The sequence below is a fragment of the Panthera pardus genome, unplaced genomic scaffold (assembly GCF_024362965.1).
Source record: "Panthera pardus isolate Hobbes unplaced genomic scaffold, ASM2436296v1 HiC_scaffold_17, whole genome shotgun sequence".
NCBI classification, from domain to species: Eukaryota; Metazoa; Chordata; class Mammalia; order Carnivora; family Felidae; genus Panthera; species Panthera pardus.
The window spans coordinates 20,675,012-20,691,544 of NW_026526732.1; the positions used below are offsets into that span (position 1 = coordinate 20,675,012).

Genomic DNA, 16,533 nt, shown 5'->3' on the forward strand with positions numbered 1-16,533 from the left:
AAAGAAAGAAAAAAACTGGTGACACCGTGGGGAGGGGCCATTGTCTCATGCCCTTGAGTAGATGAGAGGGGCTGGGATCATGCAGTGGTGGAGTTAGCCTTGGACAGGATGACTGGCATGTCCTCTGAGAGAGGGAAGGCAGAGTGTATGGGTCCACGTATGTTTTATTGGGTAGAAGAGGTAGAGGCAAGAGCTTGTAATTCCTTTTTGATTATTTCTGTATTTTCAAGAAAAAATTCTTCAAATTTGCTTTTTCTTATGTTGCCATATAAGTCAACGTGAAAGAGCAATTTGTGTCAGAAATCTGTAGGGAGTTTGGAAAAACTTGTCTAGAGCAGTGGTTCTCAATCAGGGGTGCTATTACCCCCTAGGGAATATTTGGTGACATCTGGAGACGTTTTGGTTGGCATAACTGCAGAAGTGCTACTGGCATCTAGTGGGTGGAGGGCACAGATGCTGTTACGTATTCTCCAATGCACAGAAAAGCCCCACAAAATAAAGAATTATGTGACCCAAATGTCAGTAGTGCCATGGCTGACAGACCCTGGTGGAGAGCCCTGGTAAGCCAGCTTTTTTGTCAAGGGTAAGATAGTAAACATTTTAGGCTCAGAGACACTTCGTTTTCTGTTGCATCTACTCAACTCTGCCATTGGTATGTGAAAGTAGCCAAAGACAATATGCAAATGAGTGAGCCTTCCCGCGTTCCAATAAACATCATTTACAACAAGTGAGCAGCCCATTGACCAGTTTCCTGACCCATGATCTCGCAGAAACCTTTCCATTGTCTGCAAACACCTAAAACATAGAAGCAGAGTTTGAACTAATCGTAGTTGGCAACCGTGATTAAAGACTCCGCAATCCTGATGAATATTGGTGCTTTGATACGTTGGCTATGTACTTAGTTGGTGCTTAGCAAATATTTTAAATCCAGATAAATAACTGTAAGTCAGTGAGTCACCTATTTTTTTTATTTCAGACTTTAAATATCTTCCTATCATCATTTCCCTGAGATGATCTAGTAGCCACTGCTCTTACCCACTCCTCGTGATCACACACACACACGCACACACACGCACACACACACGCACACACATGCACACACACACGCGCACACACACACAGCCAAACTACATTGAAAGGTAATTATTACTGACTTCATTACTCATCTCATGGTTTCTTTTTCTTCTACTCACACCTACTAAATAGATACAGTTTTTCATTTTATTGAAAAAGACTCACTAATTCTCTTTAGGATTTGTCAATCCCAAACTTCATGATATTATAGTTTAACCACATCTTTAAGTCATTCAAAATCAAATGTTCACTGATCAGGCATTGGAATGATATTTCTTACAGAACTATACAATTAAATTTACTTTATTACTTTACAGTTTTCAGAAATCAGGAAAAATGCCACCATTCATCTCTTCTTAAAGTCATTAAGTTTCTTAGAAATATACCTTTCTTGATTTTGAGACACTAAGTTAGTAATATTGTCCAAAGTTTTATTCATATGTTATCTTTAGCTTAGCTAACAACAAAATAACCATATCTAGATAGTGAGTAGAAAAGTTATCTTGACATTTTTAATATTTTCCACTGAAGATGTGGCTCATACCTGTTTAGGAACTTATATGTAATTTGACAAATGAAAACTTTTTTCCTCATACCATACTAATTAATTTTATATTTATTCTCAGCAAGGCTAAAGTTCACAATACATAGAGATCTTTAAAGTATGACTTTTCTTTTTTTTAAGTTTATTTTTGAGAAAGAGACACAGAATGTGAGTGGGGGGAGGGGAAGAGAGAGAGGGAGACACGGAATCAGAAGCAAGTTTCAGGCTCTGAGCTGTCAGCACAAGAGCCCGATGAGGGGCTTGAACTCATGAACCACGAGATCATGACCTGAGCCAAAATCAGCCGCTAACCGACTGAGCCACCTGTGCGACCCATAGAGTATGACTTTTTTTCTAATAAAGGATCACTGTTAATGTACTGTGAAAGGAGAAACATAGCTAACATGGCTCAGGAATTTCAAAAGAATTTGCTAGAAGTTAAAAACTAAGATAAATAAAAGAAGGTAGGCCAGAGGGCAAGAAGATTGGAGGAAAATAGTGATTTCTTTATGGAAATTAGATGGAAGAGTGAAATAGAAAACAAAAGAATTCCTGTGTGTGATGGGCAATGAAAACAATCAGCAAGAATACTTTTAAAGCTTCTACTCTCTGTGCACCTTGAAAAGGTCAGGTTGCACAGGAACACTACTCCAAAGATTTCAAGTTTTCTGCTTCAGAATAATATCATACTCATACAAAATGGGTTAAAAATTTCTCCACTACAGTGAACTTTTATCATAGCAAAAGTTGGATAGAGTTGAGAGGCAACCAGAAAATATCTTATCTCTGTGAATTTGGGGGTTAAATTCCTCCTACTAGATTACCTACACTATCATACTAATTAATACATATTTTTTCCTAAATGTACAATGTTTAAATTGGCTTTCCGAGAATGTGAAATTCAACGTTTTTAAAAAACAGTATCTATTTTTTTTCTATTTTTTTAGATTAAGTCAAACTCTTTTTAGTGTTTAAATATTAATAATTACTTTGTTTTTATTCAGAAATACATTTTTGGGGCACCTAAGTGACTCAGTTGTTAAGTGTCCGACTTTGGCCCAGGTCATGATCTCATGGTTCACCAGTTCGAGCCCCACATCGGGCTCTGTGCTGACAGCAGCTCTGGAACCTGCTTCGGATTCTGTGTCTCCTTCTCCCTCTGCCCTTTCCCCACTTGTCTGTCTCTCTCTTCAAAAATAAATAAAACATTTTTAAAAATTAAAAAAAAAGAAATACACTTTTAAGGAAGGTATAGCTTCTACTTTTTTTTTTTAATTTTTTTTAACGTTTATTTATTTTTGAGACAGAGAGAGACAGAGCATGAACGGGGGAGGGTCAGAGAGAGAGGGAGACACAGAATCCGAAACAGGCTCCAGGCTCTGAGCTGTCAGCACAGAGCCCGACGTGGGGCTTGAACTCACGGACCGCGAGATCATGACCTGAGCCGAAGTCGGACGCTTAACCGACTGAGCCACCCAGGCGCCCCTAGCTTCTACTTTTTAAAGTGGGCCCCCAGATCTCTACTCATATATCATTTTGAATTGCTTTGAAAACCTAATATCCTCACGTCTCAGTACTGTATTTGCTGTCTCAATTAATTTAATGTAATTTGAACTATAACATTTTTTAATGAGGTGGTAACAAAATCAAAGGCTCTAAATATTTTATGAAAAGCATAAGGACTTTGGAGTAAAAAAGCTTTGGGTTCAAAAGTCAACTCAGCCACTTGCTAACTTGCGATGGAGAAAACATTTAAGTAACAAGTTAAGTTTCAGTATTTTAACCGGCAAAATGGAATCATAATTTTTAGTTCAGGGGATTTTATTAGATAATCTGACCAAAGCCTAAAGCTCAGTGACTGCCACAACATAGCTCCCATTAAACAGTGATTTCTATTATTATTACCAAACTATTGGAGAACATCCAAGTGTTTTTGAGGCAATTAAGCTTTTTCCTAAATATTTTGCATTTTTATTCAAACGTTTTGCTTATCTGAACAATGAGGTGCGTTATAGACTGTTCTATATAAACAAATATACTAACCCTGTGAGATTTCTTTATTTCACAATAAAGAATAGCTAAAATAGCTGTGTTTTGCCTATTTCTGCTTGTAGAAAAATGTCACACTACATTTTTCCAAGAACAAATTGTCAAACAGTTTCTATCTAAAAGAGAGCTCTTTTCTGAAGCCAGTAAATATCCGGGAAATTAGTAAAATTTTCCCAATTTTACCTTTTTTCCAATGCTGCTTAGCAAACAGTTAATGCTTTTGAAAAATCTCCTTTTTGTACTAAATTGCCATTGAGATTTGTGTCTATTGCCAGACTGAAGATCAAATATGCAATCACAATTTCCCTGAAGGACACGGTTGAAAACATAGCTAATATTACCTTACTGCCACGAAGAGATCAATGTTTTACCCTTCCTGTTTAGAAATATCATGTGTGTTGTTACTTATGCATAATAAATTAATAATAACGTCTCTGAGACTGGGACTGTAATTGGGACTGTGTCATGTAGTCAGCCATGCCTCTTTAATACGTACTATGTGTCAGTCCTCCAGAAGCCTTCCTTATTTGCTTTGAGAACACATTAATAAAGTCTAATATGAGTAAGGTAACAGTACATTCTGGCTTGCCTGGGATGAATCTAGTTTACATCTGTTGTAAATCAATTAACATTGTTAATTATTTTAACACCCCTTTTCATTCCCAAAATTGATCTGCTTTGGACAATAAATTACATGGTCATCCTGCATCTGAAATATTTGGAGGCAGTTCAGTTGAAGGTAATGGAAATAACTGAAGGCATAGGGAAAGCTTCTATGAAGCAATGACTAAAGGAATTGGATTTATTTATCTGTTGAAGAAAAGGGAAAGATTAGGGAGATTACAGTCTTCAAGAAGAAAATGTAGGAGGAATCAAAAGCCTCTGCCTTCTTTCCAACTCAGGTCTGCATAGAATTAAAACTCTTACACTGAAGGTATACTGTGCAGAAAGTAGAGACTGGGAAGATGTACATACTGGATTGCAACCCAGTAAAGGTTATTGTTTCCTATCTTGAATATTATTTAAAAACCAAATAGAATATGAACATACTCTATGGTTTCACAATTCTATTAGTTACAGATCCCAGAGAAACTTGTGCAAGTGTACCTCAGGTTGTACAAACCAGGCTCTTCATAGCTTTATGTTTGTAATAGGGCCATACTGAAAATAATTCATCCAACTATTAACAGTAAGATTTATAAAGTATGGGATATTCAAACAATGCAAAATGCTGCACATCAACAAAAATAATTGAGCTATACTTACATGCCACATGTATGTGTTTCAAAAACATAGTCTTGAGCAAAAGACTTAAGTTACAAAAGAAAACATGCAGTGTGGTTTTATTTATACAAAATTCAAAAAATAGGCGAAACCAAGTTTCTTTGTACAAGTGTCCCAGAAGCAAACCCTAAATCGAGGATTCAAGTTCAAGTATTAAGTTGAAACATATGAAACTACTGATAGTCCATAGTTTGTGACCTACACAAATGGCAAATATGGTTCGGTGGAATCGTTTATCTGGGAAGGAAAGAAAAATAGCAGTAGAGATGGGGAAATAGACAAGGAACAAAAGCAGACAAAACAGGGTATATTTTCCAGCCAATTACCAGTGTGGATGACTAGAGCTTGCTGCCATTAAGGAAACTCAAAGGAGCCAGAATTCCGGACACACCAGAATTAACTTATTTGGGGGGGGCAAACAAGTTAAGATATTTATACATCATTTTCTGTTAATTTTTGTGGGAGGTCTTGCAGTGAACATGATGTAGGGCAGATACACAGCCAACCCAAGAAGGACATGTGAGATGGACACATAAACTCTGGTCATGGATACTTTGAAGACATTTGTTACCAAAGCGTTACCTAATCCCGACTGAACACCTACTGCCTCAGCCTTTCCCAAAAGGACATTTGAAGGGAATGTAGACAAAGAGAAAACAATAGGGAATATTTCATAGGTTAGAAGTTAGGAGAGCAATAAATTGCTCTCAAGTTAAGGGTGTGTGTTAGTTGTCTCCTGGCTGAGGAGATAAGATCAATCCCCATTTACCATGAGGTGTTTGGGGGTGAGGGGGTTGTCCGCCTGGGAGGTAAAGGAACATATATTGAGAATGATACACCTTCAACTCCTGAGTACAGAGAACATTGTATTTTATTGCGAAGTGTCAAAGATACTTTTCCTTTTTTTGGATGGGTTAACTTGGAAAGAAAGCAGTGTAATAAATATCTCTACTCTAAAAAAATTTAAGATGGCTCTTGAACATAACCCAGAATGGCACAACTTCTTGGAATATCTCAAGGCATGGCGTGGGTTTAAAATGCGGATGATATAGGGAACTGTTCTCTTGGAAGGGTAGTAGAAGATGCTCCTAAAAAATTCTACAATTATATTGACCACAAAACCAAAATAGCACTAATATAGCTATTTTCTTAAGGAAAATCACTTTTACCAATCTTGGATTGTGTATGTTCTGGTGGATGTATCATTGACACTAGAGGTTACCACGTGGAGGGAGGAGGAAGAGCATGGAAACAAGGGGAAGTGTGTCTCTTTCATAATCCTTTATGTTTTAGAAGTTTAGATTTGTAGATGAAAACAAATAAACGAGAAACTTAAAACTGTTTTTGTAAGAGTCTCAGTTTCCTCATACATCAAACAAAGAGGCTGAAATAGAGAGTTCCTTCTGGCGGTTGAAACTCTGATGTTTCAAATGCAATTATTCTTTCTTTGGATTTTCTAACTCAGGACAATATGGTGAGCAGACTATATTAAACTATTAATAAAGACTATTGAAGGCATTAATCTGGTGATATAAATTATGTTTTCATTTATTCTATGGAGGAATTTCTAAATTGATCATTGAATCAATGGCTACCCCACCTGGGACATACACACTTAATGAAACCACAGTATGTTTTCCAGGTGAATTTACTGGTCCTGCAGTGACTGTGCTGGGCCTGGACATTTAGTGAAAATTAAAGATTCTGGAAAATCAATTCTTTCCTCCCAGTGATAATAAATCACACTTTCTCAAAAGAATGTTACTGCATCCCAAAGATATTTACTTAAAAAAAGCAATCTCACGTACCTAATACTTCAAAGAGTTTGATAACTAAATGAGATTATTAAATATATATTAGCCTTGCCATGATTAATACTCTTTGCCTGGTAAGCTTGTGGGTGGTGCACTCACATACTCACTGCCAAAGGTAAAACAAACAGATTGTAACAATTTATAATATACTAAGTTTTGCTGTTATGAAATGGCATAATTGCACTCGTTCCTTCCTTCATACTGAACTAAAGTGTATGAAATAGTTCACCTTTTGATTTTAAATAAATTTGATATTCTCTCTTTGGAGAATAAACACCCAAGATATTTTCTTTTCTCTATTTTCCATTTTTTAATTATAGAACTACCATACTACGCTTGTTACTTTATTTATTGTTTTTATTAAAAACTGTGAAACATATACATGAGAGCATATTACTAGTCTAACATGTAATTTATTAATATATAACATGTTTGTCATATAGTTATCTTAGAAACACAATTCCTGGGGTCCTTATCCTCTGTGAATCTGAAAATTCAAATGACTTAAAGAGGCCCACGGCTGGTGTAATAGTTGACTTGCTCTGTTTGGTAGCAGTTTTATTGAGATATTATTCATAAAAGTAATCATTTAAAGTGTACAATTCAATGGTTTTTAGTATATTCACAGATTCAGGCAACCATGACCACAATCACTTTTATTTATTTTTATTTATTTATTTAAAAAAAAGTTTTTTAACGTTTATTTATTTTTGAGACAGAGAGAGACAGAGCATGAACCGGGGAGGGTCAGAGAGAGAGGGAGACACAGAATCTGAAACAGGCCCCAGGCTCCGATGTGTCAGCACAGAGCCCGATGCGGGGCTTGAACTCACGGACTGCGAGATCATGACCTGAGCCGGAGTCAGCCGCCCAACTGACTGAGCCACCCAGGCGCCCCCACAATCACTTTTAGAATATATTATTTATTTTTAAATTGAAAAAAAATTATGTTTATTTATTATTTTGAAAGAGAGACAGAGACAGAGTGTGAGCAGGGGAGGGGCAGAGAGAGAGGCAGACACAGAATCCGAAATAGGCTCCAGGCTCTGAGCTGTCAGCACAGAGCCCAACGAGGGGCTCAAACTCCCAGACTGCAACATCATGACCTGAGCCGAAGTCAGACGCTTAACCGACTGAGCCACCCAGATGTCCCTTTAATTTTTTTTTTAATGTTTATTTATTTTTGAGAGACAGAGCACAAGTGGGGGAGGCACAGAGAGAGGGAGACACAGAGAGAGAGGGAGACACAGAATCCAAAACAGGCTTCAGGCTCTGAGCTGTCAGCACAGAACCCAAGGTAGGGCTCGAACTTGGGAACCGTGAGATCATGACCTGAGCCAAAGTCTGACACTCAACTGACTGAGCCACCCAGGCGCCCCTAGAATATATTTTTTAAAGATTGTTTTTTTAAGCAATCTCTACAGCTAACATGGGGCTTGAACTCACAGCCCCAAGATCAAGAGTCACATGCCCACAGTCTGAGTCAACCAGCCACCCCAGTTTTAGAATATTTTTAACACTCCCTCTCCCAAACTCCATACCTTTTACCATCACTCTTCATTTGTCCTCATTTTCCCGATTTCTTTCAACCTGAGACAACCACTCCTTTCCATCTTGTAGACTTGCCTGTGTTCTGGACATTTCATATAAATGGAATCATACAATATGTGGTCTTTTGTGACCGGCCCTTTGACTTAGCATAATATTTTCAAAGTCAGGCCAAGTTACAACATACCTCAGTACTTCATTCCTTTTAATGGCCAAATTATATTCCATTGCATTTTGTTGATCTGGCCATCACTTAATAGACATTTGGGTTGTTTTCAATTTTGGGCTACTAGGAATAATGTTGCCATGCACATTCGTTTACAGATTTTTAAATGGACGTATGTTTTCATATGTTTCAAGGAGTGGCATTGCTAGGTCATATGGTAGCATGATGTTTAACCTTTGTAGGAGCTGCCAAATCGTTCTCCAAAGTGGCTGCACTATTTTACCTTTGCATCAACAATAAATGAAGTTTCCAGCATCTCCACATACTTGCTACTTTGTTTATAATGCTATCATAAAGACTAACAAACAGAAACTCTTGGAGTGCTTGGGTAAAAAGCAACTTGGCCCCAGTTTCAGGGAGACTTTGTGGGTGTGGTGGAGACCTAGTGTCAGGAGTTCAAGCCCATCAAAGGGGCCGGCAGACCCTACTCGGTTCCAGCCCTTTATGCCTTGGAGCCTGGGGCACCTTCTTGCCAAATCTTGTTTTTCCAAGAGAAGACAAAAATTTGGATATTCCTGTGAAATTTCCAATATTTATATTTTGGCAAATTAAATAAAAGTTCATGTCTGTCTGTCTGTCTGTCAGGTATGGTCTGCTGTTTTGCGTCCTTTGCTATAGACAGTACCAGAGGCTTCTAAGGTCACAGACCAACGAGATTGCAACAACCATGTTACTTCCCTCAGAGGGAACAACAGGTGCTATTGTTACAATGTCTTTGTCGGAAGGAGCTCCTCCCACCCTTATCCTTTTCTCCCCACCCCAGGGTGACTGGAAATTCTGCAAGCCCTTTTCTGTGTAGAGGCATAGAGACAAGGACACTGCAATCCATTTGGTCACATTTCTGGCTGAAATTGAAGGGAAATGTGCTAAGTCAGGTTACAAAAACTGTTTCATAGTAGCAGTCTCTGGCCTCCTTCTAAGGAAGTATATATTTTTGTTTCCTGTTTCATTCATCTCTTGGAGATCCTTGAGCTAAAGAAAGGCTGTGGAGTTTCTGGTGAAGTTCCTGCAGAACAAAGTCTTAGTGCAGAATCTCCCACATGGCTGACGCCAAAGACAGACAATATCCACACAGTGACTGTATATAAAATCTAAGTTACTGTTTTAAGTCTAGTCAGATGCATCTGTATTTGTCCAGGCTGATGCATATAATCTGTTTACAGCTGTAATTTTACTAAGGATCTGTCCCAATGAGTAAAAATATTGAAGTTTGCCAACTGTATCTAAACAGCTATCAATTTTTTTTTCTTACACTATTGGAATCAGGGCTTATCTTATATATGCCTTTGTGAGAACTGGCAAAATTTTCTGCTGGGAGAAGGAAATAGTGAAATGTGTTACCCTTGAGCAATCACAGCCCTTATGGCTTTGTACGTAGGTTTGCCATGCAGCACGAAGCTTACCAAGGAGCAGATATTTTATGGGAGGAAAAAGGCACCCAGAACAAAAGGCTTTGCAAGTGGAGCATGGATGGAGTTTCAGCAGCCCCCTCCGTTCATCCCTTCAGCCTGGTGCTTCTGTGTAGTATTGAGCTGCACAACCATGTGCTGAATCCCTGCCCGGAGACGTTACTAGGTCTGGCATTTCCGGGTGCAATTCTTGGCTCTGTCATTTATTAGCTCTGTATGGCTTTAGGCAAATCAGTTAATGTTCAGACAATTTGTGTCCTTCTGGATAATGGAGATCATGACTACCTCATGGAAATGTGGACAGGATTAAATAAGGTGTGTTTGACACTCAGCACAGTGCCCAGCCCGTGATAGACAGGAGCTCAATAATGGGATATTATTATTATTAATTATTGTCATACACTGTTAAGAAAAAGTATCCCAAACCTAGAACTGGGGTTGAAAGGGTGACCGCCTGTCCCGCAGGCTGGAGCAGTGCGCTCCAGGTTCATTCCAGAGTTATTTCATTCTCTACAGGATATTCGTGCCCAGTTGATGTTACTATTTCCTATTGGTTCAGACCCTCCTACTAAAGTTATAAATTCGATATTGTAGATTTTATCCATTTAGGATGCAAGTGATTTCTGTGTGGTAGGATAGACAAACCCAAGTCTTTCGTTGCCCAGTAGTAAATGAATCCATTTTTTGTTTGTTTTTTTTTTGGAGATTTTCCTGTTTTTATTCTGTTTAAGATTTTTTTTTAATTTTTATTTTTATTTATTTATTTATTTATTTATTTATTTATTTTTTAATAGATTAATTTTTTTTTTTTTTTTTAATGAATCCATTTTGTATCTAACCTAGTGATCTTCTCGGAGTCTTTCAGAGTCTGTATACATTAGATCTTGAGTTCTTTTTGAACCATCTTTACCATCCTGCTGGTTCCCTCATTAATTTATATGACAGTCATTTTGGAGAATTAGACTTTGACAATGTCCATAGTGCATGCCTGGACAAGTATATATTTTTGTATAAGTGGCTAGTTCCACTAATTAAAACAATTTTTTTAAATGTTTATTTAGTTTTGAGAGAGATAGAGACAGAGCTTGAGTGGGGGAGGGGCAGAGAGAGAGGGAGACACAGAATCCGAAGCAGGCTCCAGGCTCCGAGCCGTCAGCACAGAGCCTGACGTGAGGCCTGAACCCACCAACTGTGAGATCATGACCTGAGCTGAAGTCAGCCACTTAACCAACTGAGCCACCAAGGCACCCCAAAAGTTTATTTATTTTGAAAGAGAGAGATAGAGGGAGAGGGAGAGCTCACATGAGCAGAGGAGGGGCAGAGAGGGAGAAAGAGAGGGAGAGAGAGAATCCCAAGCAGGTTCCATGGGGTCAGCACAGAGACCCACATGGGCCTGATCCCACAAACTGTGAGCTGATACCCACAAACCCCATGACCTGAGCTGATCCCAAGAGTCGGATGCTCAATCCACAGAGCCACCCAGGCACCCCTAAAATACTTTATTCTTGATATAAACACATACAAGGGTTAGGAAAAATAAGCAAAGAGTGAATTACAGATTGTTCAAATTCTTTAAAAAAATTAAAAAAAAAAATTTTTTTTTTAACATTTATTTATTTTTGAGACAGAGAGAAACAGAGCATGAACAGGGGAGGGGCAGAGAGAGAGGGAGACACGGAATCTGAAACGGGCTCCAGGCTCTGAGCTGTCAGCACAGAGCCGGACGCGGGGCTCGAACTCACGGAACGTGAGATCGTGACCTGAGCCGAAGTCGGCCGCTTAACCGACTGAGCCACCCAGGCGCCCCTAAAAAATTTTTTTTAATGTTTATTTTATTATTTTTTTAATATGAAATTTATTGTCAAATTGGTTTCCATACAACACCCCGTGCCCATCCCAACAGGTGCCCTCCTCAATACCCATCACCCATCCTCTCCTCCCTCCTACCGCCCATCATCCCTCAGTTTGTTCTCAGTTTTTAAGAGTCTCTTATGTTTTGGCTCCCTCCCTCTCTAACCTTTTTTTTTTTTTTTCCTTCCCCTCCCTCATGGTCTTCTGTTAAGTTTCTCAGGATCCACATAAGAGTGAAAACATATGGTATCTGTCTTTCTGTGTATGACTTATTTCACTTGGCAGAACACTCTCCAGTTCCATCCACGTTGCTACAAAAGGCCATATTTCATTCTTTCTCATCGCCACATAGTATTTAATGTTTATTTTTAAGGGAGAGAGACAGAGAGAGACAGACAGACAGAGACAGCGAGCAAGCTGGGGAAGGGCAGAGAGAGAGGGAGACAGAATCCCAAGCAGGATCCAGGCTCTGAGCTGTCAGCACAGAGCCCAACGCGGGGTTCGACCCCATGAACTGGTAAGATCATGACCTGAGCCAAAGTCAGATGCTTAACTGACTGAGCCACCCAGGCACCCCAAGATTGTTCAAATTCTTAAAAAGTACTTGTGACGTTTGCCAGCCCCCTGCCCCACCCCCACTGTCCCCCTTCTCCCCCACCTCAGTCTCCATTCCCCATTTAAGTCTAAATGAACCAGCTCGGCTTTCAGCTAACCTCTTTCCCCTTTCTCAAACGCTTTGCAAGTTCCCTTGGGAGTTTCAAATCATCCCTTCCAGCCACCACTCTTTTATTCCTAGGGGTTGAGTTACCAAGCCCTCTACCCCTTTTGAGAAAGGTGTCAACTGGCCTGCCATTCGAATTCCCCCAGACCTCGGAGGATCTTCTTACATCTGAAGGAAGCTCTGAGCTGGTGTCTCTACCCTCAAGGTCCAGTCACCCGGTTTGGCTCTCTACTGTCCCTAGGAAAAGTGAGCTGAGGTCATTGCCTGACAGAACCCAGGCTTGGCTGACCTGTCAGGAAGAGTCTCTCCTTTGAGAGGTATGGAGAGAGGGTGTGGGTTTTGTAATGTTGACGGCAGGTGGGAATGGGCTGTGTCAGGGAAGGGGTAGGGCAATTTCTTTTGAAAAGGCGTATGCTTCCTTTTAATATTATACTCGGACCATTTAAAAAAATCAATCTTTTGGGGCGCCTGGGTGGCTCAGTCGGTTAAGCAGCCGACTTCGCCTCAGGTCGTGATCTCGCAGTCCGTGGGTTCAAGCCCCGCGTCGGGCTCTGTGCTGACAGCTCAGAGCCTGGAGCCTGCTTGGGATTCTGTGTCTCCCTGTCTCTCTGACCCTCCCCCGCTCATGCTCTGTCTCTCTCTGTCTCAAAAACAAATAAATGTTAAAAAAAAATTAAAAAAAATCAATCTTTCTATGGCATAAATTACAGGAAAAAATGCTTGACTAAACTGACTGTTGGTGATGCACTGCCAGTGCAGTACTTGTCTGCGGTGGGATGGGGTGGGAAGAGGAATTACTGGAATCTTCTGCAGATAGGAGATTTTTACATGTATCCTAGAGGGACATGCGTTTTTAAAATAGTTGAGAAATGTGGAATTTTGGGACGAAGCTCTGGTGTGGATCAAATCAGTCTGTTGTTCCAGAGCCTCCAAGGGATTTCAAGTAGCTTAACGTACGATTTTCCAACCCAGAGAAAAGTAAGTTGCAATATGCAAAATTTCTAAGCGATCATCAAATTCTCTCTGGAAGGGTTTGTTTTTATTTTGTTTTTGAAGCCACAAAATTGGGAATAGTATATGTGGCACGTGTAATTCTTAGTGTGTTCTGACAAGCAATAAACTAATGCTCATAACGGTCCCTGAACTATTTCAATGAAATATGATTTGCAGCAGCGAGTGTGTCTGTACATATACAATATTATGAGGGAAGATTTATGATAACTCACTGACTAGTGAAAGATTGTTTCAGAAAACATAAATTACCATAGTTCCAAATAATAGCTTTCCCTGAGGGAGCTTTCAAAGAATTTACATTTGAATTGGATCCTGCAACTCTAAATGTGAATTTATCACCCATTCTTCAAGAAATATTGCGGTTATATATGAGATAGCACTATACAAATGAAATTCAATGACAACAAATTAGTTAGGTCTTTCAAAAATTATTATCAGAATTATGTTTCTTTACTGAGCTGATTCTTGCTCTAAATTCAGCTGGTCTTAATACCTTCAAGAATCTGACCTCAAATGGATCCCATAAATAATCCCTTCCAATAAATACCATGATTCTTTGAAATGTAAAAAGAAATCTCACATGGAGAACTCAACCAGGAAGAAAAAGCTGGGAATAACACAGCTTAATGCCTGGTAAAATTCTTCACCTTGACTTTTTAAATTTGTATTTCAGTGTCAACAAGATAGGTGTATAAAGGCGTAACAGTGACCATTTTCTGGGGCCTGAGGTCAAATCCACTCTAAGTACCAAGACATTTATGCCTTTATAGACTCATTGATTAGTTTAGCTTCATCTGTTTCATCATTCCTAAGGATGAAACTGGTTATTTTCAGTTTCTTCCTATAATTATAGGAAGTTCATTTTTCATTCAGAGCTAGTGGTGAATAACTCCTTTAAATACGCTGGGATTTGAAGGCATTCTGTAAATGATTCTCCTAGAAATCAAATTATATGTGTGTGTGTGTGTGTGTGTGTGTGTGTGTGTGTGTATACATCTTTAACTGTAAATGGATGAATTTTAGCAATGTCTCTGTCCCTTCCTTGCTGTGGGCTGCTTACTGAAACTTTCTGTGCCTTTTTACTCACATATAAAAATGGAGATAACAAGGTTAGTTACCTCACAGGATTGGTGAGAGAATTAAATGAGATAATAAGAGTTTGAAAACCACGTGCCTGGTTCATCATAATGGTGCAATGGCCGTTATAATTTTCATGGTTAATAAATTCAAATGATTGACAAAGTACGACTGAGGCTTTGGTGTATGTCCTTTTGATCTTGTTATTTCCAATTGCATTTTACTCAGTGCACAGTGTAGCCATAATATTTGTATTGTATTTCAATCCATGCCATAAAATAGGCTAGAATAGATTTTGTTCAGGGGATTAAAGGAGTACTTTCAACTGTTAAAATTACTCAACTTCTTTACCATAAGAGAAAAGGAAATAATGCTTCTTAAATATGTTGTTTCGTCTTCCTTCCTTCGTTCCTTTCTTTCTCCTTCTTTCCTCCCTTCCTTTTCTTCCTCTCCTTGTTTTATATACCGGAATGGGCAGTACTTTGGAAGAGCTGGTAGGAATAATGCCATTTGGACAGTGCACAACACAAGCTGCCCAGGAGAACACAAGAAAGTCCTCAACTGTCAGCTCCCAGGGTCCTTGCATGGCCCAATGACTCTCAATTTCCTAAAATGAGCGTAAGAATATTTTGTAACAGCAAGTTGAATAAACTGACTCACATGCCACTGTGATTTAGTGTCTGTTTTGCTACCGAGTCAGCCATGTTTGGCCAGCCTGGCTGTCTTCACGTTTTTCTTTGTGTTTACCGTGAAGCTTAGCAACCAACCAACCACTCAGTGGAATACATCAATATTGAAGAGTAAAGCATATTCGTTTACTAGATGTTCCACTAAGACACCGAGTTTGTATGATTAACATTTTTGTACTTTTTTGTTTTACTAAGGATATTATGAACACGTGAAATTTTGCCCCCCCCCCCCCATTCACAAGCTTTCAAATAAAAAGCTGGTAAAAAAGTGAACTAGAGGGTATTATTATATGGGTCGAATGGCGCCTCTTCCAGCAATCAGATCAACCTTCAAGAGGTAGCAGCGTCTTTCAACATCAGTTATTTTATACCTTCGATTTACAAATAACCAGAGGCGCAGGGCGAGTTTAAGGGCCAGAGCTCTCCAGATACCTGGTCCGGGATCTTCCTCTAACTTCACTACCGGCCACTCCTTTGTTCTTTACGACCCGCACAAAGATAATTTTGTGGCCTGGGGAAAGACGACTGGAAACTCGCGGGGCTTCTGATACGTTTCCTAACCCGGGTTGGCCTCCCCTTCCTTCCCTCCGCCGCGTCCCCAGCCGCCCCGCGGAGCCGCGCTGCAGGACCAGGCGGCCGGCCAGGGCAAGCGTCCTTCCCCGGCGGGGCCCACTTCTCCCGCCGCCACAGGCCGGGCTGGAGCAGGCCCCGGCTCCTGGGCCGCGTGATGCAGCCCAAAAAAGGTGCATCCTCGCACGTGTCCCCGCCGGCGCCCCGGCCCCTGGCGACCAGGCCCCCCGCGCCGCCGCCCAATCGCCGCGGCCGCCTCGCGCTCGGGCCACGTCCGCCGGCCGCGGGGACACGGGGACCGCAGCCGCGCCGCCCGCCGCCATGCGGTTCCGGTTCGGGGTGGTGGTGCCGCCCGCGGTGGCCGGGCGGGGGCCGGAGCTGCTGGTCGTGGGCTCGCGGCCCGAGCTGGGGGGCTGGGAGCCGCGCGGGGCCGTGCGCCTGAGGCCGGCGGGCACGGCTGCGGGCGCCGGGGCGCTGGCGCTGCAGGAGCCGGGCCTGTGGCTCGGGGAGGTGGAGCTGGCGCCCGAGGAGGCGGCGCAGGACGGGGCGGAGCCGGGCCGCGTGGACACGTTCTGGTACAAGTTCCTGAAGCGGGAGCCGGGAGGAGAGCTCTCCTGGGAAGGTACTGGAAGCCGGCGGCCGTCCCCGGGCGCGGACCGGGGG

The 16,533-nt window shown here is 40.9% G+C and overlaps 1 protein-coding gene across 3 annotated transcripts in view; it reads left to right on the plus strand.

The window, feature by feature from the left end:
* EPM2A (EPM2A glucan phosphatase, laforin) overlaps positions 1–16,533 on the plus strand; it is a 166,238-nt gene that overhangs the window by 41,729 nt on the left and 107,976 nt on the right. The window contains exon 1 of one of the 3 annotated variants that reach the window (XM_053904405.1): positions 15,971–16,492. The exons of 1 other annotated variant lie outside the window; for it this stretch is intronic. In XM_053904405.1, coding sequence (XP_053760380.1) covers positions 16,192–16,492 — 301 coding nt within the window. In that variant the 5' untranslated portion in view covers positions 15,971–16,191. Of the gene's footprint in view, positions 1–15,970; positions 16,493–16,533 lie in introns of those variants that run through there. One more of the 3 variants, XM_019425043.2, reaches the window with a different exon arrangement.